At 39.8% G+C, this 27,546-nt stretch overlaps 1 protein-coding gene across 1 annotated transcript in view; it reads right to left on the reverse strand.

Moving 5' to 3' along the window:
* Positions 1-27,546, reverse strand: part of LOC113164393 (calsyntenin-2) — a 189,177-nt gene that overhangs the window by 67,277 nt on the left and 94,354 nt on the right. Inside the window, exons 3-4 of the mRNA XM_026363687.1 lie at positions 9,595-9,790; positions 676-884 (exon numbers count right to left, since the gene is read on the reverse strand). Of these exons, the coding sequence (XP_026219472.1) occupies positions 676-884; positions 9,595-9,790 (405 nt within the window). The remainder of the gene's footprint in view (positions 1-675; positions 885-9,594; positions 9,791-27,546) is intronic.

The raw sequence follows: 27,546 nt of genomic DNA on the forward strand, positions 1-27,546 counted from the left end.
TACATAATAAGATAATATTTTTATTTGTAAAATAAAAGTCAAGAATGTTCAAGAGTGCAAGTGGCAACTTGATAAAGCTAAGAAAATTTGAGAGGTTAAGTGTTCATAGATTTTTCTTCACATTTATCTTCTTGACCGTGTGTGTTTCTGTGTGTTTCTATGTGTTTGTGTGTGCCCAGACTTCTGTGATCTTATTTGTGGAGACTGATGGCTCTCTGGGCAAAGCTTGACTTTGTCCTTGGAAAGAGCAAAGAACACATTCTACCTTGGAAAGAGACATCCGTCATTCTGTTACATTGCAGTGTAGTAAGTAAGTGTATGCAGGTATGTATGGCTGGTTACAAAGTTCATGTGTGTGTATGGATAAGTGATCTAAATAACAAACTTAACTGTTTTATGACAGAAATGTGATTTACATGTTCTCTAACAATGGAGCAAAGATCAAGATCAAAACCTTTAACTTGATTTGAGAGATATTCTGCAGCATGTGGGGAATCAATAAAATAACTGAAGCAAAACCGCTGTAAGAAAAAACAGGTTGAGGGAAAACATCAAAGCCTTATCAATGAAAATTACACTTGCAATACACTGAACATTATAGACAGTTAACATTTAGACAGTAGTTTCTTTGTAGTAAATCCAATCCTTAACATATTTTCCCTGTGCTATACTCACCATTGCGATCTATAGCGAAGGGGGTGTTGGTGGTAATGATCTGGTAGTTACAAATCTGGCTGTACTGTGGTGAGCAGTCCTGGTCAGTTGCCTCCACCTGCAGGATGCTGTCATAAATCTTGCCTTCTGTCACCGCGGCACGGTACTGGGGCTCCCGAAACACAGGAGCAAACTCATTCACATCGTTGACCTGAATGTGCACCACAGCCCTGCAAACAGTACAGGGAAACAATGTGACAATGGGTCCTAACGTAAAATAATGTTTCATCTGCATATAAACTTTAGATTAGACTTCACATAGCAATTCCCCATACCTAGCATAGTAGAAGTGTTACATTGTACAGGATGAAAGGTTTATTTTTAGTCATGCTACCAGCATGGGTGTAAGAATGGGAATACTAGCCTGTCAGTGGGACTTTTCACCACACTTTAACATCTCAACAACTTTTATATAGATATTAATGGTATCTGTCTGCTTATTTTTAAAATGTCTCTTTTGAGTCTTCCAACAAGAACTGCAATGTAAAATCACCATATGATGTTTCAACATGCTCACTAAGCTTTTGAAACTGTCTGCAGTTTAATAAATGTAATTATTAATACATCAAGCCAAAATCAACACGAATGCTGCCACAACTGTCAAGAACAAAAATACAATTCAATGAAGGTTTCAATATTCCAATTTACTGTCACAATAAAATCAAATGGAGAGAGGGAACAATGTCTGACAAAGTTATTGATATCCACAAACACTCAAAACTGCAATGGAAAGAAGCTGTAGGGCATCTTATCATGCACCCTGTCAAGTGATTGTTAAAGGTGAACAGTTGAGGGCAGATATTATTGCCAGTGATTAATTAGTTCTGGTAAGCAATAGTCACAATGTTTGTGTAACACGCGGTCTGGCCTGACCCCACAGATAGCTCTGATTGCTCTGATTGCTATGAAAAAATAATCCCCTGGAATGAATCATTCCATAAATGATGTATCAGCTGCAATTCAAGCTAAGTCACACATCAAACCACCCATTCATCACTTTAAGATGTCTTTATCAATACCCTCCAGCAGCCAGAAGGCACCAAATTGCACAATCAATCCTTCGATTCATTGACTGACAACCTGTGATGGATGCTGATGGACAAGAACAAAACAGTTTTAAGCCGCGAATGGCAAACCTAAACTACAGCTTTGCTTTAAGAGACGTGAATGAGTATGTTGTTTATAGGATTAGCTGGTGGATATGGTAATGACGGTGAAATTAGCCGATTAAAAGAAGCTTTAAACATTTTTCCAACATGTGCTTGGCTGGAGATGGAGACTGGACAATAATGAGACAGGCAGTAGGGAGGCTGAGCCCAGGCATAATGGATTTCCACACTGTCTTATCTCTCCCTGTCACAAGTACAAACATAGGAGACCAATTGTTTTGAGCCACTACACAAACAGATGCACAGTTTAACCATTTCATAGAAAAAAAGAAGCAAACTATAAAAACTGCCAGTGCAAAAACAAGGACAAGAAAATGGGGTGCAGGCAGTAAATAAGTACACTACTACTAAGTGAAGGGTAAAATTGGTGCAAAATATATCTCCACTATAATATAGCTCCAGCCTTGTCCAGTTCATTTATCATATTATTTTTTGCTCTTTTCTATTTTTTCTTACTCTAATCATTCATCTAATATTTATTTTCCCATTTCTTTATTTGCCATTGTCTTTGCTTCTTTCTGCTTCCTAAAATGGGTTAGTTTGATTACGGCTGACTAGCCTAAGCAAAAACACTGGTTGCTAAACACACTGAGCAGCAGTTTTTCACATAGTTATTTCTGTCATAAAATTGCATCAGCCACAGCATGCTACGTAACTGATTCACGCACTATGCTGCATTCTGGTGCATCCTTGTATAAACTAAGAAGCACTTTTAGTTTGGTGGTTAGGTTTCAGAGCCCCTCAGGGATCTGATTACTTACTTCTGCCAGTGGACACAGGTACAGGATACATAGATGAACATGTAAATGACTCGTAAGTGATTAATCACTTAGGATTAAGACTGGTGGGATGTTAAGGCTGAAGGTAACAGCAGTAGACAATGGTGATAAGGAGCACTGACAGATGATGGCAGCACCAGTGTGTGCCATAAATCCCTCAGCCAGTCTTGTTTTGTCATATTAATGACGCTCTCTCATAAACATTACTCTCCTGCTTTGCTACACTCCCCAGTGATAAGGGAGCAAACATATGTTCCACACCTATGGGGCTTGTATGGAGGAATTTCTGTGTGTGCGATTATGTATTCATGCACACGCATAATATATAAGTAAATGCAGGGATTGGGAATATGTCTGAGTGTGTGTTTCTCCGCTGATGGCTCACATCTGGCAGAGACAGACGCCTGGCTCTCTCGGGCAAGTGTGTGCGCATGTCTTGTGTGTGTTTACATGTTGCTGGAGCATTGCCATGGGTGCTACTCTTCCCTCCAACAGACCCCAGTTCATAAGCAGGGGGTGCACAGTAAGTTAAGGTGACATAAAAAGACAGCGGAGGCGTACTGCAAGTGAGCACATGGATGCAAGAATGATCAAAAGTGAACTAAAAGTGGCTAAAAATCTGTGTCCGTATGTGTTGTCCTGAATGTGAAATCATCCTGCTTTTTACCCTCAGATTTATTCAACATATATAAAATATGAAGTAGACCTAAAAAATGGATAAGTAACTGGCTATTTTATTTTCATTATACAGACTCATCATGCCAGCATAATATGAAACTGATTCAGTGTGCAGATGACACGCAGTAATATGTCTAGGTTTTGCCAGAAAACCCCAGTTCTTAGTAAGTGTTGTCTTACTAATAAAAATATAACTTAAAAATATGCTAATATGCTTCATGTTTTATTGCTGTTACAGCACTGCACTCTTACTTTTTACCCAAAAAGTGTGCCAGAAAAGTAAGCATGAGGTGTTATTTAAAGCCAGCTAAATGATGAAGAGACACAATCAGATACCAGCTGAACATTAAAGCCAGGTGATGCATGTTAATGCCAGGTTAGTATTGTTCTCAGTGTATTACATATTCAGCTGTACTCATTATTTATCAACACTCAACTACACACAGCCACTCAGTCATTGTTGAGTGCCTCCAGTGTACACATTCACACAGCACCATACGCAGAACAAAGGCAAAGGACTCAATTAATCTTTGTCAAGAATTAGCCTAGGGGTTGAATCATCAATTTCCTTGTGTAAAACTAGAATGAAAATAAACAACGCTAACTATACCAATGGGATCAACTGCACAACACAGGATGGTAACCCTCATCCTCATCAATATGCAAGGAAATCTGACTTCCACATTGACTAGCGCCCTGAGGCACTAACACAGAACTCAAAAGAGGCCTATGTAATCTCGAGACAAGGTCATTATAGTGCATGATAATCCAGTTCAACTTTTAGGTGCATTGCTAGGTCCTTCTTACTTCACATTGTGTGGATCAAATCATTGACAGGTGGCTTGGACAACCATGCCAGGTACAATAGATGAGGTGATACAAAGCTCAACAAAAAGAAAGAGAATCTCTTATACACTTAATTAAACCACTGTAAGTTCATCTGCATGACTCTGCAAGCTCACCTCTGCTGTCATAACCAAAGAAGACAAGCACAAATTGTTGTTCCTAGCAGTTCATATTCTTAATAGAAACACGGTGACAATATTCTCCCGTTACATTGTTAGACGAAGATAAACAACGTATACCTAAACTAGATGTTTTTTTGGTTTTTTTCCCCTCTCGCAGGGAATAATAATCACATCAGCTAACAGGTTTTGACAGAATGAGGTTTCACTCATATTAGCATCAAGTGTGACAAGCGTGAAGTTAAGATTCTTGGTAGAATAAAGCGCAGACACATTGACAGGGCTGCACTATCTGTGTGGAGTTCCCTGGTCTTCTCACTGCAGAAATTTATCATGACAGCTTATGCTAACAAGGCACGGCTCTTGACCCACTTCTTCACTCATAAGAAAGTGAACGCTTTTTTGTTAATGTTTGTGATTTTAAGCTGTGGTATATGTATTTATTTGTGTTTCTGAGATGCTAAATTGGCTCTAATTCCTGCTACTGTATGTGTTGTCTTTTTATGTAAATGTAGGTATATCACATTTGAATATGACTCAGCATTTGGGATATGTGAGAGAGAGAGAGTGTGTGTGTGTGTGTGTGTGTGTGTGTGTCTGTATGTGTATGCATGTCCGTCCTTCAGTTTTCTGTTCAGGGAGATAATTAGCCCCTTCCAACAACAGTGAGGTTAGGACACACAGGCCTCTAAGATTCACTAATGATGACTTTAATAACTACTGTGCTTCCAAGCACAGTGTGTGTGTGTGTGTGTGTGTGTGTGTGCACACGTGATATGTCTACACATACATGAGAAAACATCTGTATGTCACACATTTGCACACACAACCCTAAGGGACACTGGTTAGTGAATGCATTACTGAAACCTTGACAACCTCCGGGCACATAACCCCTGAGCCGGTGTTAAATACACGTGTCATGGTTAGGTGTGAGCCCTGGGAAGGATTATGAATATGACATGCTTTGTACGGAAGTGAGATTTCCCTAATGCCTAATTATTCCATAGCAACAGTAGAAACTTGCACAGAGAAAGGTGTGTGGGGAATGACAAGGTACAAAGAGTACAGAAAAAAACAACTCGAGTTTTCAGATGCTAATTAGTGAGGTTATGTTTTTGTTTTTCCACTGTATCCATCCCAAAGGCTCTGAGCTCGTGTGTCTGACTACACTGGTGAATTTTAAGATTGAGCAATGACAAATTCAAAGCCCCTGTTGGTAACGATGACTACATAAAATAATGGTTCCTAAACACGTGGTGCTTGTTACTTTAAATGCTATTTATACCTTCAGCTTATGACTTGGAGTCACAAACAGTTCAACCGAAAAGTAATTTACCCATAAAGCCCATTTCATCTAATTGCTTAGAGAGGTGTTGTAATGAGGACTGATTGATATAATAATAATATAAGAATATGTAATAATAATAATAATATAAACTAAAGTTCTATGAGTTTGAACAGTAAGAATACATAGAAAGCTCAGCAGTATTTGATGGTAATTAAAAGCTTTCACCAACATTTAGGCTGAGTTACTACTGTGTTAAATCAGTACACAGAAGAAAAAATATGTGCTGCAAAACGTGCATAACGTAACGTATAACAACGAGTGAGAACAATTCAAAGGTGGCAGAGGTCAGTACAGTACTGTAGATTAATTTACGTTTCATTTAAATCTGACTTAAGCAGGTATTGGAGCTTTGCACTTTGCTGACAAGAGACTAAAGCTTCCACCGGCAGCCAAGTAAAATATTTCAGAGGGCAGAGAGAATCAATGTGATTCAGAACTCACAAATCTGTATGCTGTTATACTGGTGCTCTGACTCAGAAATAGGCAGTCATTACCGTCAGTGTTTATAAAGCCTTCTGTTGCTGTGGTTTCTGACAAAGTCACCAAGAGTGGAGGAATAGAGCGCTTTTATTGGCTTTGCAAGATGATGCATACATGCAAAGTTTGACATGGCAGTTTGACGAGTAAACAGTGTCTCATTTGGGAGCAGAAAAAAAAAACAAAAAAACAACACAGACAGATTTGTGTGCAGCCGGGGCAGAGAGAGCATCCAATTGTAAGCAGTTGCAGTCTAACAAAATATTCAAACACTGGAGTCTGTAACACAGACAGAAGGGCTGACAGTAAGAAGGACAGAGCCAGACAGCAAGAGCTAGATGAGCTGTAGCCAGTCGAGAGAGAGAAAAGAGAAGAGAAGTGAGAAATAGGGCAGGAGCCAGTGGTGAAGCAGAGCAGTGACTAGAGGTTGTAGAGAGAAGTTTAAACTCATCCAGTGTCATTCCTGATCCTCTCTCCTGTCGTCCTCAGCTGTAAATTTTCTTGACTGGCTTCCTTCTCTGCTGTTGACATGTCATGTGTAATTCGAGCACAGCCTTGGGCAGACATTCCTCCTTTTCCCTGTTAGCTTCTTTGTAAATCTAGTAAAGAGCGGCAAAAGGCCAGTTTCATCCTTTGAGAAATGCCACTGAAAGGACAGGCCATTTAAAGTGTTCCCAAATTCACTTTCCCTCTCACCATCAGCCTGTCTGTACCGACCACACAGATCTGTGTTGCAGTGGGCAGCGAGTTATTTTGATAGAAAGTAATAGTGTGACATTACAGAATGCCTGAGTGTTTAAAAGGGGTATAAAAGTTGATCTACCGAAAGGGACGCCCGATCAGAATCCAGAGGGTCCTGTACCAAATGAAAGAACCGCGGTGACAGATAAATAAATAAATAAAAAACAAACAAGAAAAGCCCAAAAAGGCACAAAAACAACCACAGAGAGACACAATTTGGCCGCAAAGCAACACAAAAAAACAACAAAACGATGCAGAACAACTACAAACATAACAACCACAGCAACAACCACAAAGAAACAACAACTGTAGGGAGACAAAAAAAAAAAAAACAAAGAGACACAAAACAACAACTGTATGGAGACCAAAAATAAAAAAAACATACAAATGCAGTACAAAGAGAGGATGATTTGTCAAGTCTCTGTTCAAGGGCTCATCGTCAATGGCTCTAAGCTATTTGTAGCTCCAAATAGTGGTTATGTATGGATATTGGTTCAACATTTAAAGTTTTATGTTTAAGTAAGTATTGTTTTCTGCTGAACCAGGTTTTAAATTTTATTTTTTATCTGTGCCACCATTTAAAAGTTTCTATATCTGCTAAATAACCACAGCAAACACTGCACAACAGTAAATATAAATTCCATTGTATTGATTTTAAACTTTCAACAAGGCTTGAAAACCTCTGCAGCCATAATTCCTGTGTGCGTGTATGTGAGAGAGAGAGTGTCTATAGGCATAATAACAGATTTATGTGTTTGTCTCCATTGTTGGCCGAGGTAAGGGGATTGAGCAGTAACACATCGAGGGGAGCCCACAGTGGACTGAGGCAGTTGTCTGAAAAGGCTGAGTGGAGAGCAATTTCAGAAGCTGCTTTCAGGACAGCCAACAAGTGTGACAAATTGTTTTCATCAGCTGACCTCTTTAAAGTAGTCTACTGCTGTTTGTGGAGGTGGGTGCTGTGCTCTTTCTGTGCTGGCATGGAGAAAGCTGCAGTGAAGTGGAGGCAGAAGAAGGAAGAGTTGAAGATATAATGTGAGAGCTTTTTGTTTTGTTTTTTTTAAACCAAAAATGTACTTTGATCAAAGTACATTTGATTAATGGGCTAGAAACTGCACATTTGCTCTACTTTTCCTACATTGATCATTACTATGGTGCTTGTAACTTATGCAAGTAGTTTGAAGTTGGCCTATAGGGTTTCTACTGGGAGTCCATCAGCATCAGGACTGTAAGGCCTTCGGTTACTCATTCAGAGTTTGTACTTTCCATTAGCAGCTGTTTATTTGTTTGCTTACTGAGGCCCATTAGCCAGTAGGTGTGTCGTGTCATGGCCCGGTGCTGTCTCTCTGCATACTTCAGAACTGCTCACTGATGTCTGTCATTGTTGTTCTTACTGGATCCTGTTCAGGGAGGTTGTTGTGGTCTATTCTTAGGTCCCAGCCACTGAGCATTGCTGTTATATGATGCCTAAATGCATAATGATGCATTTTCTGGTTCTGTTGTGACTATGACACAATCAGTGAATTTTCGACTGCATGTCCAAAGAGTGGTGCAGTAGGCAGAAGTGTTGATATGCAAATGAGTGATTACAGGAATGTGTTCAATACTTATACATACTGTTACTTACGGTAACACAACCCAAGGAATTTTGTCATTTTGTTCACACATCACAATCCACTTCATCACTTTTCTTTGGACAATTCATTCAACTTCAGTCAGAATGTCTTTGACACATGCTGTTTATGCTGGAAGCTTGGTGTCGCTCTGCTTTAACTACCTGTTAATGCTGACTTGAGGTAAGCCCCAAACACCCACTATCCGCCAGGCTTCTTTTCTAACCATAGCTGTCTATGTTTCTTCACTTGCACCTACACACATACAACTTTATTCTCCGGAATAGACAGTTTTGTAGAAACACTTGTCTTTGTTGTAGCAGTAAAAGCATACTTCGTTAACCATCTGTGTACTTTTGCCTAGCTGATGATTTGATTGGACTTGAGCCACTGTCTAAATGAACAATGAATTATATACTAAGTACCTGTAGTTTTACATAATTTAGTCCAAGCTTTTTAAAATGAATTATGTAACGTCGTGTTCATTTAATTGTCTATTCCCTTGTCTTTGGTGGTGTTTTCGTTTCAATTTGTTTCTAAACTGAAAGTCTTTATTCTAAAGCACAAAATCAAACTTAAATACCTCTCTTTGCTTAAAAATGGTTATAAATATCAATAGTATATTCGTGGCGCTTTATGATTCTAGCCTGTGCACATGGACTACATGCTCTAATCCACAGTTTACTCTTATCTATGTGTTCACATGTTCAGTGCTGTGTATACTGGCTACTGCAGCAACAGGAATTCCCTTTGGCGTTGATAAAGCCGCTATCCACCTGTTGATCTACCTATATATACACAGTATACAACGGAATAACAAGGCTGTTTTATTTGTTTCATTTGATGCTATGTACATATTTTGTATTGGATTATCCAAATTCACAGTGAGCAAAAGTTGTTTGCAATAACTGGTTTTTGCCTGTGACTCACTGACATCACCAGACCGTTGGTTTGTTCTTTTCATATACTTTTACTGGGTTTTTCTGCAGCCTCTTTCATCTGTTGTTATGGAGGGCTTCTCCCTTTAATTCCCTCTTCAGCATGTAGAATGCATGATCAGTTCCAATGCCTTCAGACAGTACTGTATATTGTGCTTGTGCTTGTTTTACTCACTTGTGGGATTTCTTGCCCTCTGTGCCACCGGGACCTGAACCGCAGTCGTGAGCCTGAATGATGAAGGTGTATTCCTTCTGCAACTCGCAGTCCACCAGTCCGCGAGCCCTCAGCTGACCCTCACCAGATGTACCATTCAAGACTACTGCCTCGAATGGAGCCTCCAGCCCATGGATGTTGAATGCACAGATCTCCCCTAGAGGAACAGGAACATGGGAGGGAGGTAGAAGCAGGAGGAAAAAAGAAGAGGTCAATCTTAATCACAGCCAGATAAAATCCAGGTGGAAATTAAATTGTCTGAGTAAATTAGTTTAGGTATATAACAGAAAATCATATTTGTGTATTTAAGACACATTTATGAACAAAGGTAATAAGAAAATACAGTAAAAATGACCATGTCCACTCATATTAACCAGGCAGGCTTAAAACTAACAAACACTGTATTTCTAACTGAAGGTAAACTGGTTGAGAATCAGTACATGTACACTCAAAGGCTAAATCACTGTAGCTGGAACCTAACAAAGTCACAAGACGCTGGCTCCAAAAAAAGTCCCACGATTTTATGATCTGCATCATTGAGGATCTTGCTAAAATACTATCTGAAACAAATCAAAAACTGTTCAAGAAATCAAACACAGTAAGTAGATTACATACAGTAACAGGTAATTTAAACTGTACGGTTTTCCTCCGATTTACCCTGGCTTATTTCCATATCAAAGTTCTGAATATCACATGTTAAACACCGAAGCAGAATGTGGAGCTTTGTACCAGATAAAGCTCATTATTCCTGCCCCTCACCTGACCCGAACATGTAAAGATTCTCTGTGGCTCATCAAAAAACAACATAAAGAACAACTGACTAACATGAGGCTCAAATAAAACTAAGACAGCTCATGGTGACCCTTCTGGAGAGATACAGAGGAGGAAAATCCATTTAAATACAGAGTGAGCAGCTGACAAGAGTAAAACAAAAGAGCTAAGAGGCAGCTGACATTTATTAGAAAGCCGCATGAAGAAACAGCCCATCTGTGGAGTTGGCAAGAGATGGATTATTTTTTTTCTTGGGGAGATGTCATCCCCTTGCGCTTCCACTTGTGGGATTTCAGGAAATCACTTAATGCGCCAAGCTCGCACTCTGACCTGTGACAGCTAATTGCACTCATATCACTTAAACTAACAGCAACAACTAAATTGGATTCCAAAGCAGCTTTATGCGCACACTGCTCCTGGCAAGTTCTGATAAGAGCAACTTTATTTTCCAACCCAGTCTCCTTTCTCTTCCCCTTTCATCCCGTTTCTGTCGTAATTTTCCACCACCTTAACTCACCCCCACTTCACCCTCCCAACCTGTTGGGGCAGGGACTCTGAAAAGAACATTTGCCCACAGATGAGCTACAGGCAAAATGATAAAGAACAAGTAAAGGGAGAACAGAGTATGAAAGAACAGAAGGTGGGTATCAGTACCGTCTGCATGTTGTGAAGATTTCACTCTCTGTATTACCTGAACAATGACTTATCAGAGTTAAATGGACCCCCACAATATGGAGAAGCATGGCTTGCCAGGGAGAACAAAATCACAAAATGGCACTGAGCAAACGGTGTGTGACGAGGAGTGACAAGATGCAACAGTCTCAATGTGCAACTTCTCTCAATAGTGAACCTCCGTACACAATAGGCAAATGGAAAATCCATCACTGCTGGAGCAAAAATCCAATATACACAGGCAAGTGTGGAAGCTTTCCATCAGTGTGAATACAGTATGCTGTGGATATGCTGATGGCACACACCTAGCGCTGAGGGTGGGTGGCCCCAGCTCAACGCTCCTTACAATTTAAACATAGTTGATGGGGAAGCAAAAAGAGGGGTCAAGGTGTCTGCAGGAGGTAGACCTCCCTCTTTTAAAACTCAAATGAACACTCAGACAGCTCTGGGGGGAAACAGACTGGCTGCTTCCCCCCCCCCCCCCCCTTTTATGTCCGCCTATCACTTTTCTCCAGACCTGAAAAATGTTCTGCCACCCACGGCGAGGCAAAGATGGCTGTTGCAGGACGGGGAATGAGAGTGGAAGAGCTGGCCCCAGCGGCAGCGGACGAACAGATGTTGGGTGGCTGGCACTTGGCAGAGAGCTCACAAACGCTAATTATTGAGCTAAACTGTTAGCTAAATATGTGTCTCCATGTCACATTAGGCTTTTAAGAGGTAGATTTATTGGTCAGAAGGAACTCTGTCTTCTTAGAGGCGGCCATTTAAAAGGAATGGATGCAAACTACTGGATATGTATGCTGCATTGCTAATTCTTTAATAGCTTATTTGCTGGATATCGCCACTGCTTGGCTATTTAGCATAATGAATTGTTGTTATGACCTTCAGTAGGGCTACTCACGCCATGTTCTCAAACATTTTTCTATTGTGCACACACACACTTGCACAGTAAACCTTCAATACAAACTTGCATGACTTTTCACGCTCTGTCTATTTGTCTCATTCTTTCCTCTATCTTCTCTACTGCTGTGATTACCAACTTTCCCCTAGGGCATCATTAGATTTTCATTTAATCAAGTCTAAATTAATGACTGTCTGTTTGTCAGTTGGGAATGTGTGTTCAGTACCTAAGCTGCTGTCCTGTTGGTGTCAGAAGTCATGCAGCGCTCAACACCTCAAGGGAATCTGGCACTAGTCCACACTAGACTATCTTTGAGGACACAGAACTCATTATCAGTGAAGGCAGAGGTACTTTACTGGCAACAGCGGCCTGTGTTAGCAGAGCTGGAGGAGTGTGACAAAGTATTGGGGGCCACAGTACTTGGGGCCTCAAGTTATTATCAAAGCTGACAGAGCATCACTGATGAGCTGCCTGCATCGAACATACACGCACAGGCTGCTTTTGCTGAAAAGGCACTTGTGCACATAAGTGCAAAGATATGCATGGCAGCTGTTTACAGAGCATTTCAGTGAGAAGTAAAAGTGGAGATATCAGGTGGGAAACAGTCACGGTGCTGACAGGAAGAGGAGGAAAAGAAAGATATGAAGGGAGATGAAAGGAGGAGCTGGGAAGGATGGGAACATGGCCAGTGCCTTAGGGCAGCTCCAATCTCCCTGCTGGAGAGTGACCAAAGTACAGGCATGAATACACAAATACACACATTTACTCAAACTGTGCCAGTTCAGCAGCTCTAATCAGAGCTGACATGCCTTTCATCCTCCTACTGCTGGAACATGCACCGGATAGACGGCAAGTAAATCAGTTTACTGGATATCACACTGTTACTGAACACATTTTGGATCACACATCAGTTTACTGGCACCAGAATGTTTGCACTGACATATCTTAATATTTTCACTTGTCACTATGAGGAAAGCATGTCTATTTGAGCAAGAGTTGCTGTCTACTATGAGGTTTACACAGTTGTCATGATTTTAGCTGCTTTTCCAATTTGGATTTGGCATTAAATTATCTCTTGTATTAGTCCTGCATGACCAACTAATTCTCCTTCTCATTTTAGTCACAAAAACACAATTGCATATCTACAAGCACTCTGGGAAACACGGATACACACTCACACGCACAATCCCAAGTCCTCTCAGCTGCTGTGTAGAGATAGACTGTCAGCCTCATAACTCTGCAGAGGGCCAAAATTGAAAATGCCGTAATTATGCTCTTCATGAAATTACCCAGCCGAGGAAAAAAACACAATTGAGAAGCTGTCCATTTTGGAGATAAGGATTAATACTAATCAAGCCTATATGTTCTGACTGGAGTGCACAAAACCTAGAGTGGTATTTGTACACAGTGTGTGCGTGCATGTGAGTGTATGGCAGATAGGGGATTTTTAATTAAAGACACATTTTCTCAACAGGGGTTTAGAAAGGGGGAGAGAATCTGTTTGTGTGCATGACTATTGTGGAGGGGGTGTGAGATCAGTTACTCGACCTTGCGTTTGTCGCCTCCCCACCACCTTCTTTCTCTTGTCTCTCCTCTGTTAATTACATTAAAGGCTCCTCTTACAGAGTTAATGACATCCCACTGTTGTGTAACAGAGTGAAACCTCTGTGTTATGCGTGGGTGAGAGAGAGAATGGTGTCAAAGTGAAGGATGGAGGACTGAACCTGTCAATCAAAGTGTGTCAACATACTGTAGCAATAGGTGGGTTCAGGGATGCTGCTGGGAATTGTGGGGCCTGTAAAACAGCAAGTATCTGCAAACCTTGGCATGTCCTAGACGTCCTGGTGGGGTCTGGGCTCCCTTGATCATTCATGGTTTGATTTCGTTTTATTCTGTCATGAAACAACCTACACATAACCTGCACTTTTCAAGCTTGGAACCACCAAGACTCTTCCTATAGCGCTAAACTGAGCAATCGAGAGAGAAGGAGAAAGACAATCATGTCTGTGGCACTCCACCAATCAGGCCTGTATGGTAGAGTGGCCCGACAGAAACAGCCCGCCTGGAGTTTGTTAAGAGGCACCTGAAGGACTCTCAGACCATGAGAAACAAATTCTCTGATCTGATGAAACAAAGATGAAAAACTCTGGCCTGAGTGCCAAGCGTCATGTCGGGAGGAAACTAGGCGCTGCTCAGAGCCCAGACTTGAACCCAGACTGAACATCATTGGAGAGATCTCAACAAGGCTGCACACCACACTTCAAGGGCTCCCCCTCCAACCTGATGGAGCTTAAGATGTACTGCAAAGAAGAATGGGAGAAACTGCCCAAAAACAGGTGCCAAGCTGGTAGCATTATACTCAAAAAGACTTGAGTCTGTAATTGGTGCTAAAGGTGCTTCAACAAAGTATTGAGCAAAGGCTGTGAATACTTACTAATACTAGTCAAACTACTAACCCTGGGGTTTGACTGCCCCGCCAAGTGTCTTTTAGAAACAAAAAGCAACATAACGAAATCAGGTGAATTAGAGTAGGTGTGTTTGCAGAGTAACATCCCTGGCAACAATTTTTGGGTAAATCAACCACCTCTATGCTTCCTAATCTCCTCTCTACAAGCCTTTCACTGGACAGCAGAATGTCTGGTCCTGAAAACATCAATGCTACTTTTTATTTTAGAAACTTAAAAGGTCTGTTAGCTCTGCCAACTATGTGTAATGCCATACACCCACCTCCCTCTATATGTCAATAAAGTTAATCACAAACCCCAGCGGGGCGACGTGTCAATTACTTTAGTCTAGATATGGAATGGAGCCAAAGCGCTGTTGTGCCAGCAACAAACTATCAATAAAAAAACTGGCAACCAATGCAGCACCAGCTAAAACATTACAGTAAACACAAACACCTCACTTTAATCACTTGGCTACTTGATGGTTACATCTAATCTGAAACAATCACTCAAGACTTTCAAACTATGACCAGGAATAATACAATTTAAAACAGCAGTGACATAAAAACTGCTTTCCTTCCCCATACTCATGTGATTTAGACAGCATTTATTATTTTGTCATGGCTACCACAAACTGCCTTCTTCTTAAAATCTTCACTGCCCTCTGCAAGATATTTATGTAATTCATAATACTGTAAAGCCTTATTATTGTTGTCTATCACCATTAAGAAGTCCACTGTGCACAATGACTGGATTTAGGTCATTTACAGCAAGTCTAAGCCTGGATTATGTATTCTTCTTAATCATTCTTTAATAAAGATGCTGGATTACATTTAGATTACAAATTATAGCTTCAGTCTGATGCTGATAACTTACTCCCTTGTCCCCCCCCCAAAAAAAATCCAAACTCAAGTAAAGTGAGGATATGACATTTGATAGGTCTCTAATGACAGACAACAAAAGAAATCAAGCGGTATTTAAAAAAGAAAAAGAAAAACGCTAAACATTAATAAAACGCAGCTAAAGCAATCACATTAAACCCAGACAGAAATCAATAGATTCTATTTTCCGATTCTGTCCATGGAAATGGCCTCAGGGGAGAGCATGTGTCCTTGTCTGAGCAAGGCCAGTTAGAGTTCAATGTGTTCAAATATCCGTATCAGAGTTTATGACCCCTATTAATGCCCCTGAGGATGTTCTCTGCACAACACAATCAAACAAAAACCACTGCCTCGCTGACACTCTCTTTGACCATGGATAAGGTTTATTAGATCTAAGGTCAACAAAGCAGAACAAATCTAATAGCAAGCTCACAGTAAAATATACTGGACGCGTGTACATTTGAATAAGACCCAACTTCAGAGAAGAAATAGTAACGTGAGGAGATTTCTCTTAGACTAAGCTAAGTGTAACTAAGTAACTAACTAAGCTGTGCTGTTAAAAGGACAACTTTCTGTGTAAATATTTGTCTGAGATCACTCTTATTTTTAATTTTCAATATAGACAATAGTACAGCTGTGAATAACGTTATATATTCCATTTAGTTTAGTCAGATAAGGTGCCTTTCAAACTTGTCAAACTTTGTCAACTGAAAAGAGGACGAAGATGAAGAGATTTAGCCATTTTTCTATTTCATAACACTATTTCACTGTGGGCAGTATATTTATACTGTACTGTATTAATATTACGGTTGTTGTTACTGTCAGCCTTGAAAAAAGGTTTTTATGGGTCATTTTTTTACAAGATATATCCTTTCATTAAAAAGATGAGCTGTTGAACAGGAAGATAAAATCTCAGGGTGTCAAACATTCATGTTAACAACATGAATACAAGTGGAATAAGACCACTGTACGGTGGCCATTGTACAGAGGTAAGTACAAGGATTACTATGCATAGTAATAAATCCATTAATTTTAAAAAAGGATCCCTGATGTGAAAGCTCCTACCTAATATTCCGTCCATCCTTACCACACAGCATCACCTCCACAGAGTGCAGTGGAAAATCAAAAAGTCCCACCTTCAGGTCTCTGTGATGAAATAATTATCCCCACTCCACATTATGTACTGCCACACTGCCCAAATACAGGCTGAAATCCTGCCATTAAGCTATCGATCATCTCATCGCATGCTGACGGCTCGGGCAGCCGGGCCCAGCTGTTCACCATCATCACCACTGAGTGTTACAGGCTCGGTTCCAACCACACAATGGATATGGCTCCACTCAGCCTGCCTTAGTCTGCTCATGAGTCAAAAAAAAAAAAAAAAAACCTGGGCCAAAGCCAGTATCAAGAAATAAGGCATTGCCCAGTCCATTCAGGGCTAAAATCAAACAGGAACCAAAAGAGACACAGATGGAAGCAGAGTTTGTTTTGATTTTTGTAAACGCTACACAAAATGAGTTTAGCAGAAAATAATTTCAATACTTACATGAGGTCATTATGGAACCATACAGGCTTCATGTCCCAAATGTCTAAAACAAAAATATATGCTAATCTTGTTTACACTCTATTAAGGGATTTGAAAGGGAAACAACATCAAAATGTTGATGCGGCCTCAACATGGCCCCCGTAGCTCCGGTGTATTTTATATGTAAATTGCTATCAGTTACATCATCCTCTTTAAAGGCTCATGCAGCCACAGAGACTATGAAGCAGGAACATATCCTTTCTAGTGGAGTCTGCAGTAATGAGTGCATTAGGCTGATGGCGCAGTCATAGTGCAGGATGGATGAACTCGCCGCGGAGCGCTTGCTGCAGACTGTGAAAGACAACAGCCTCAGGTGACATTTCTACTACAGCTGCTGGCAGTGTTTACCTTTAGGGTTGGAGGGTGGGAGGATGGGGTGAGAGTTGTAAGGGGGGCAGGAGGAGAAAAATCAAGAATGGAGTGGAAGAGAGGGGAGAGAAGGAGGGAGTAAATATAGTGATGTCAGGCATCTGCTATGTGTCTGAAAATAGCCACAGAGAAAACATTGTTTCTGTGTCTGGATGTCCCTGGAGAGGACTCATGAAAGATTATTTCTTACTTATTCCTAGAAGAACTACAAAAGACACTGCAATTATGGCAGTCAGATGGTGCAACAAGACGTGATGGATGAGATAGATGGCAGACAGTAGATTATTCCTGCCTTTTACCATCCATTTCATTATTTCTATATGTGTATGGGGAAAAGGATTTTTCAAACCAAATTGGCTCTTTACTAAAGAGAGAATGTAAGGCATTTAAAGTGTTCTGTCTATAATGTCGTTAATAATCAGTTCCACTTAGCAGAGTTATATTTGTTGAAAAATACTCTAATCTACCATATTGCGGATTGACCCCAACCACTGATACAACCAATCATCTGAAATACCAAAACAAAGTACCAGACTTTTGTTGTCATGGTTACAGTGAGATGCACACAAGCAAGATTGTGGAAAAGTCATAATTTTTTTACTTTGTTAAGATTGGAGAACCTTGATCTGGGCCTGAGCTGTATGACGATATCAGAGTGTGAACATTTAAAATGTCTTCAAGATGTGTCTTGTAACAGCGACGTTATGATTGGACTACAGAGTACATCAGTTGTAGTTCAAGTTGCAATGCAGCGTGACATACCTTATGTTCTGTATTTGGCCTGACCTAAACTGTACTTTGAGGTCAGGCCTAAAATGTGAAAATACTCTCAGATTATGAGCTTAACTTATTGGCTGTCAGGGATAATGTAAAACATGGCCAGGGAGATGAACCAACTAACACTGAAGACAAAAGAGACAGAACCAAAAGAGGTTCACAATACAGTTCCCATGGTTACTGACATTTTCTGTATTCGTGATTTTTAGTGTTAAAACTGCAGTATAGGCTTCATCAAGAAAAATCTTAGGATGTTTTCCCATGGCATACAGTAAAAGTCAGATGCTTTTGGTTTCCCCAAACACAAAGTAAAACTGCTTAGAGGCAAAATGTTTTCTAAACTCTCATTGGAGAGAAGTTTCCGTTAGGACAAGTTGTGAAAAATGACTCGATATTTTCCACCACAGGTCTTCTGGCACCAGTGGGCCACCGTTGCTCTCTGATACCGTTCAAATTGGGCCAGGGACCTGGGAGTGCTACGGTAGAGCAGCTTCTGCCAAAAATGCGTATGTGTGCTTCTGTGGGTGGGTCCGGGGAAAGTGAGAACGAAAGGTAACAGATTATGGGAGCAACAATACACATCACAAAAAATGCCCTATAGACTTGATTTCTTGCTGTATACAGCTGTGTGTAAGTGTGTATGTGTGTGGGTGAGAGAGGAAGGAGGAGAGAGATGGGGTAGAAGCACTGTTAACAACTTGGCTGATTTGGCCTCTTGCTGTTCCTACACCTGTCTCCCTTTCTAAGTAAAACTGTAGAGCTGTGTGTGTTCCTGTGCTCTGTATTCCCCAGTGTATGTCATTGTCGCTACCTTCCACTTCTGAAAACCCGCAGACTGACAACACTCGGTGATTGGCTGGCTAACACAAGTGGGAGAACAGCTCTATTTCTCCTATCATTTATTCCTCTCAGTTTCTCTCTCATTTATTCCTGTCGTTTGCTCGCCACCATTTCTCAAATTCAGCTTCTTATTAAGTGTCTGTCATCTATGCCATTTGTCCACGGTGCTGCATTTCCCTGTTCCTTCATTTGCCCTTCATTTCATTCTTTCTTCCCCCTTTAGCTTCACCTTGCTGGAGGAATGCTGCCATGTATTTGAAGTTTTATGCCTTACTTAAACAGCATATATTAACAAAGAATATAACAATTGTGCCTTGACTGGTGCATGTATTAGTTCCATATCTATGTCAACAGACCAGTTTTCAGGACAGCAGCTTTCTAATTAGAAATCTACTTTTTAGCCTCTTCATTTTCTCTTTCTATAACTCAAAATATTCAGATTTTAATAAAATACTGTCCTAATAATCCTGTTATAGAACTAGAAAAATAATGTACAAAAATAAAAGAAATTGTTCATCAAATCTTGCTGTGCTCTTGCCATCGTTGTCTCACTCCCAGTTTAGTCATGTATCAGTCTTTGCTGTTTGTGTCCTCTCTTCTGAGTCAAAGCAACAACAACAGAGGATCCCTGTTACTTCTGGCTCCATTTTAGTACATGAACCACACCATAAACCACAAAAATGTCATTTTAAGCTTAGAAAAGTGCTCCGTTTTCATGCAAAATTCAGTCTCAATAACACATTTGTCGAAAGTAAACATTTGAATATTGAGATTTGCTATTGATATTATGTTTTTGCTGCTTCTTGTTGTTGTCTTTTGTTGCCTGCTCAGCCCAGCCGGTTGAGGCAGATGGCCGCCCACCCTGAGCCTAGTTCTGCTGGAGGTTTCTTCCTCTAAATGGAGTTTTTCCTCTCCACTGTCGACTAGTGCTGCTCAAGTGGGGTTGTTGGGTTTTCTACATAACTCTGTATACAGTTATATTTTGTAAGGTCTACAAAAAGTGCCTTAAGAAGACTACAAATAAAATAGAATTAAATATTAGCCCATATACACTAGAATGTTGACTAATGTTGCACTGTTAGATTCACTGATAAACTGAGTGGGATTGGGCTTTGCAATTGGTTTGGTAAGCACTTTTCCTATGGCTGCTCCTATGCAGACATTTAACCAACCAGAGTTTATCCTGAGTGAAAGCAGTACGCTTTGTTGGAATAAAATGGGTGGACTTTTCTTTGGAACTTTACATTATTTTGCCATCAGGACAAAATGATAACGCAATTATGATTATATTATTTGACTTTGCAGTTCTCAATATGTTCACAGCCAGTTGCTGCTTGTGCTGCAATTTAGTTCTAAAGAGGCAGCTATCAGGCTTTCAGCCGTTAGTGGACCATTAAGTCCTTACCAGCCGGGATGGCTCATGGTTCGGTTTTATTCACATAATACAACATTATCTCAGATCAGATCAGGAAAATTACGTTTTATATATCACAAAATTACACAGATTGCAGTGGTCATGGCTGATAGATGGACTGATGGGCCAAATGATGGGTCATTTAGAACATTTTTATCTTAAAAGCATCATAAATGCTACTTTGAAATACCTTACTGTTATGAAATGAGGTGTTTCAATAACCACCTGGGATCAAGAAAGCAATAAATGGCCAGAAAGACTTTTTTAATTACTACTAAAGGTCAATATACTTGCTTTAAGTCAGGCTAACAAGCCATTTAACAAAAGGCACCTTACTGTAAGGTGCTCTTTACAGCTTGTCTTTTCCACAAATACAGCATGTCCCTTGTAATAACTCATCCTTGTAGCGTTTTTCATGTTTAAACTGGGATGGAGCCCAGCACAGTTCATTTTAGGTGTGACAGAACAGTAAAGCTGTGAGCTATATAACCAAAAGAACTAGTCAGAGCCAAAATGCTTCTTTAGAAGAAAATAAAACCTGCAAAGTTAGGTGATAATCATTTGTGTTTGTTACTAAAGGCACTCCCATCCACATTACAACAGAATATTGATTCATGCAACTTTAAACAAACTTTAGAAATCAGTTTATATATGATAAAGGCAGTCTTTTACTGATAACACTGTGTTATAATGCTCAGATAGTAGTCAATATAGGAACACACTACATATTGCAGGATACAGTCACTAGAAATAGTCAGAGGTGAAAAAAAAAAGTTAAAAGAAAATAGATAAACACACCCTTAGAGGTCCAGAGGTTAAAGGCTAATTGAGGGAAAGCAGATTAATCTCTTCCTCGACAATATGTTGAAGAAAAAGAGACTTTTCCAGTGACAAATTGTACAACAGAATGCAGCAGTAGGGCTCGATCCTTCTCCTTGGCACCGGCTTGCTTTATCTGAGTCTAATCAATATTGGGAGGTAAAAGATGTGCATATTCTTTACGTCACTCTTACTTGGCACTGCATTATGTGACACTTTTAACCTTTGGAGTCGTTTTATCCGCGCCACAGTTCGTTACTCCACTGTGTATCGCAGTAATCCCCTCTATCTTTCTGCCGGTCTGTCCTCCATCTCCACCATCTCCATTCACCTCAGTACCTTCTGCCAGTGAGCTAATTAGCTTTAGCACTTTTACAACCGTTACATTATCTTTACTGCAGCTTCTCAGTACGCCACATTAACTGCAGAATAGATGCTGTCAGCTGTTCTGGAAACAGCCATAGCTAAAGCTGAGCCACGGGGCCTGAGCTACTCAGTATAACTACAGAGATAATGTCAAATAAAGCATCATTCAGTGGGATAAAGTCAGGTGCTAATTGCCCACTTAAGGCCATAATCAATGCAATGCATTACATACCAGACAATAGTGATATATTAAAAAAGTATACAAATTAATAATGGTGCTTGTCTATTTGACCGTTGATTTAAAGCAAATGAATATTAAATTTGTATTCAGTTGTTTTTCTTTGTGTGTATCCTGAGGTTCAAATGTTTTCACTGGTGCTTTAAATAGTTCGATCCCTGCATTGTGTAGGCCTTGGTTTACTTTTTGACAATACATTTTTCCCTTGTTTTTGTCGGTGCTTTTCTTTGTAAGGCACAGCCACCAGTCGAATAATACAAAACCAGCAGCACAGATACATTTATCATGTCATGCACACACAAAGAAATCAGGGAAAAACATATGTTTTAAGCAGTGTCATTAGTGCCCGAGAGCACTCATTAAGAATTAATATAGCACAGTTACACTGTTACATGACATATAATGAAATGGCTCAAGAAATAAATTCTTGAAGTAAACTTTATGAGGTTACTTTGATACATTTCCTACATTTTACTAAAGTAAACCTCATAGCAATAATGTGGGGGGAAATGCAATATATGAAGTACTCTTATTTCAGTGCCTGGAGATATTTTTCTTGAATCCATTTACCTCTGTGAGCTAAGATAAAGACAGCAGAGGTCGTGTTATGAAAGCGGTGATTGCTTCATCTTGCATGTGGCTGGCTTAAAAAATAAAAACACAAAAATACAAAATAAATGAAAAAAGCATGAATGGCAACTGCATGCATGCATGAATGATTGTACAACGTAGTATTTGTGCCACATGATTTCTACTAAATTGGCAAAAAAAATGTTTTCAATGTACATATCATGTATATATAACAGGAAAATATCCTATATTTGCATAAGAATGTTACACTTTATTAATATTAATCAAAGTTTGAACATTGACTCATTAGAGTCAGTCATGAGGGTCTCTAAACTATTAATGACAACAGCAGCCCATGTGTCAAGAGAAGATTAATAATGTATTTCCTCCCTACAGCAGATGATAGTGAATGAAGTCTTAGCTGCATGCTTGCTGGATGCTCCTTTGATGCCTAATCAATACGGAAAAAAAGATAATGAGAAATGCTTCATGTGTACCAATGTGGCTTAAAAGCAGCTGTGTTAATTTATTTACAGGCTTGAAATCCATCTTTCTTCTGGATGAGATAATATAATCATAGGGATGTAAATTATGGGCCAGTCTGCACAAATGTCACTCGCAGTGATTTTCAATGATTTTCCTCTGAGGGTATTATCACACGAACCAATTTGGGCTTTGGATCTCTTGCCCTTCACTGTGCACTCCAGGAGAATGTGTGCTGGTGTGTGTTGTCACTCCTGCTTCTCCACAGCGTTTCTCTGGAAATCTGTGCGTGCATGAGTGTGCACGCCTTGCGTGCTTCTTATCCCCTATTCACCATGAGCTGGCTGAGCAAATTGATACTGCGGTGGGATTTTTTGGTGGTCTGTAACTCCACTGTCACGGTGATGAGAGCAGCACAAAGACAGCAGTGGTGCGATAAATGTCAGCATGTCAGTGAGGAGTGACACAGAATATCCCCGAGCTTGGCATGTGGGGGCCATCCACCTCGACCCAGCACGCAAGACAAGGCCCAAGTCATAGAAACAAGAACAATACCTTTTTATAACCAAAGGGAAAATCGCACACGTGTACAAGCAAGGTCACAGACACAAGACAGATGTGTAGATGCAGTTTCACACCTGTAAGGACAATCTGTAAGCTAGAGCTGTAAAATGTAAGAATTATTGAAATAGGTACACTAATTTACAGTTTTTAGGATGCTGTAGTCTACATCAACAACAGAAATTTTCAAAATTCTATGTTAAACTATTAATTTACTTTATATTGAAAATATATTCACGATTCTTTCGGTGCACATCTCAATCTCTTTGGCAAACCAGTGACTTTCACCTAACACTACATTTCCTATAGAGGGGGGGACTGGAGCCAATCCCAGCTGTCATTTGGCAAGAGGCAGACACACCCTGCACAGGTCGTCTATCACTTGTACTCAGCACCATCACCATTAAAACTGTGAAATAAAGAAGCCACTAAAGAATATAAAGAAAAATACTTTGATGTAAATATATGTTACAGGGGCTACTAGAAATACTCTGGTGTAAAGGTTTAAATTGAGCTTTTGAAACTGATTTATATGAGATTCAAAATGTCAAGATATATATTACTGAGGACGTCTTTTTTCCATGAATTGGAAATAGGTTATGCTGTAATGTAGGTGACAGTAACTTAGGGGATCGAGTGACTTATATATAACTTTCTTTGCAGATTTCATAGCATTCATTACTCACATAGAGTACCATATGCCTACCATGAGTGTTAGAATAAATACTGGAATAGGAATGTACACTTGGGTCTGTGTAAGAATATATTCTGGAAAAGGATTATTCCCACAGTGCCTGTAACATTCCCAAATAACACTGCTCCACATGCATCTGGAATCAGTGCCGTAAAAGTACATGGCTAGTACTCCTCTGGAAATACTAATTCTGTCCTTGGAAGGGTTTAATATTCAGAGAAACTCACTGGCAGTGTCCAAATTTTAGCAGCATTAAATCCCTGGACTGCTGAAATTCTCTACTGCATGACACCCCAGGGCTGTTTAATCCAGGATCAGGATCAGTGTCAAGTGGGCCTATTTCATCAGTCTGAATTAGATCAGATGTTAGCTGCTGCAGTTGCTAAAGTAATTTGATTTGGCTACAGTGAACAAGACAAATTAAAAAAGTATAAGCAGCATATTCTGCGGTAAAATACATTATTATGACACAAAAAATATGCAAATGCAAACATACTGTACTTAAGAGAAAATTGGTTTGTATGCAGTACATGATACACGGGTTTCTTACAAGTGCAGCTTTGCACTGAGTGCAATAAAAATTCCAAAAAAGACTTGTTCAAGAAGACCCTTAGTTTCCATATATTTGCATAATTTCACAACATTATCTCAAAATTACGCACATGATGTCTCTACATCTCTACCTCTGTCTACACACACACAGTTCTGTGTTTCTCACTAGCTTCGTCGTCGTCACCACTGTCACATTTCTGCCCAACCCTCCCCAAGGACTGTTTAAAGAATGAAATCTGCTTTCTGTTCGCTGTGTTCAGCCTTGATACCACTGATGGAACATGATAATAGTTGTCTCTGTCTTGGCATGAGGAGGGTTAGAGAAATAGGAAGAACTAAAGGAATAGACTGTTTCATCCCCAAAAGACACACACACACACACACACACGAGGAAAGAGGTGGGATTTATTGATGCGAAGTCTCTCTCTCTCGGGGGGTGAATGGAACTTTGGAAAGAACAATCTGAGCTTTAAAACAGTGGGAACTTTGCACTCTAACCACTTTTCACAGTGTTTTTAGAGCAAAGTAAAGCTGGATATCTATTAATCTATTAACCGGCTTTTATTCATAATCACACGCCTGGTAGAGTCAGAGAGTGGTGGGATGGACATGGCACAGTTTGATCTATGAGAAGTTGATAAATTGACTTCTGTACCTCCAGTTATATTCTACGAGAGGAAAGGAAAATCAGCAATGATGCATTCTCTGACGAACATGGATATCGGTACAATGCTTAATTGGAATTAATCTAATACTTTTTAATCTCGACCAAACTAGGGGAACAACCAACTGCCATTCCTACTGCCCTGCTGCTAGTATGGCTAAATATAATCTAGTATCTGCACTGACTCAGTACTAAATGTATAATTTATTTATCATTTTAGCAGACAGGCGGTAATTAATGATTGCAACACAACTGAATGATCTTCAGCTACTTTTGCACAGCAGAATGACCACAAAAAATAATTTTGAATCTTGCTCTTCCATTTGCATTTCTGCTTTTTCAGTCAGTCAAAGTCTTTGAAAAAACATTATGCTTGCATTGGAAAAACATCAGCAGAAACATGAGCATGTCTCATGGAGATCTATATTCTTACACAGTTCTCTGGTAACCTTGTTGAGCAAAACTCTGAAACTCCTTAAATCTTTAACAGAAAATTACAGATAGACAGTTGCATCCAAATCAGAACATGACAGAAAAATCACATGATGGAAAACTGAAAGTTTCAACAGGTTAGGCGCTGGAATTGTAAATCCATTTACTCTGACAACAGTTCAAAGTATCTATTCCAGGCTAATCTAGTCTATCTTCTAACATCAAAAAATGAAATAAAATTCCGAAAATGCACCTCAAAGATCAATTTTCTTTGGATATTCGCAGTCAGATTCATTCAGACTGACAATGGTAATAAAACAAGTGGGCAGATGAGTAGAGGAGAGCACCGAGGAGAAAGAGAATAACTGAATCTCAGTCCCTAAGTGAGGGTGAGTTGAAAGGGAGATGGGGAGGTTGAATAAATCGATTGATTTCAGAGAGAGATGGGTAACTAGAGAAAGAGAGGGTTGGATGGTGCAAACAAATCAGAATGAGAGAGAGAGAGAGAGAGAGAGAGATGCAGGTGGATTTCAGTCTAATCCATGTCTCTCGCAGTGTGCTCTTATTACATTAGAGCAGAGTGAGAAACACAGTGCCATAGACTGACCTTCTCTAACTCCATTTCATTCCACTGGATCAGACCAAATGATTTGATCTGAGCTGTGCTGCGCTGCCCGGAGAAAGGAAACACACACACACACACACACTACTACTCAATACCAGTCACTGTTACGACACTGGCTCCATTAAGCATGGGGGATGCGTGGCAGACACACAGTAAGATTTTGATTTTAGCTGTGACATTTAGCTTTAAAGTCATGTCACCGCAATCCATAATCCAATCTCAAAGTTCATCCTTGACAATAAGCATATTTACTTATGTCACAAATTAAAGATAGAAAACACAAACTTGAACTTGTCCTGAAGGACTATTAATGTCTATTATTATACCTTCATTAAAAATGTTCGCTTTCTACTCATTTAATTTTCTACATACATGGAAAATTTTTCCATTTATCCTTATTATGCTTGCGTTGGAAAAACCATAATATGGTTGTAGAAATATTTGCTTAACCCCTTTCCATGGTTTTATTTTTCAGCTTTCACTTCAAATAAATGCTAAGACACAAAAGGACATATCAGGATAAGTTGCTGCGTTTAAGTATGCCCTCCGTTTGCGTGCGTGGGGGGAGTGTTTGCATTTTTTAGGATTTCTAAGCAGATTTCTAATTTGCAAATGAAACTGGATAGTGTGCATGTGTACGTCTGTGGTCTTGCTTTTTAAAATAGATCGCATCAGCTGGGTTCAGGGTTACTAGGACAAACATGGTGAACTTCATTTAATGGACTTGGTGTTCATTTCCTGTAACAACTCTGACCCAGTGGCACATGTAGAGGCTACACAAGCTGCAAATCCTCTTATGAATTACACCCTTTCATTTCTTTTTTACAGCAGATTGTGGTAAAAATATTACACATTACAATGTCACCTTTGTCTTCTGTCCCACTCCACCCTTGCTACACGTCTGATGTATGACCTTCATTTTTTAAACTTTATCTAATTAATTAATCTGTTTACCTACATTTTCATGATTTAGAGACTACAATGAAAGGGCAGGGACTCCAGTCTATACTTTACTGCCGCTTCCAGTGTTGACAGTTCCTACATATTTCACAAGGTTCAGCAGAATTGTGTTTTGAAGGTATAATGTCCATACATCCATTATTCTAACTGCTTTTCCTGTTAACGGTTGCGAGGGTGCTGGAGTCTATCCAAGCTGCCCCCTGGGTGAGAGGCGGGCTGAACTCTGAACAGGTCTATCACGTATAGAAATAGACAACCATTCATACCTATGGGCAATTTAAAGTCACCAATTAAC

The sequence above is a fragment of the Anabas testudineus genome, chromosome 13 (genome assembly GCF_900324465.2).
Source record: "Anabas testudineus chromosome 13, fAnaTes1.2, whole genome shotgun sequence".
NCBI classification, from domain to species: domain Eukaryota; kingdom Metazoa; phylum Chordata; class Actinopteri; order Anabantiformes; family Anabantidae; genus Anabas; species Anabas testudineus.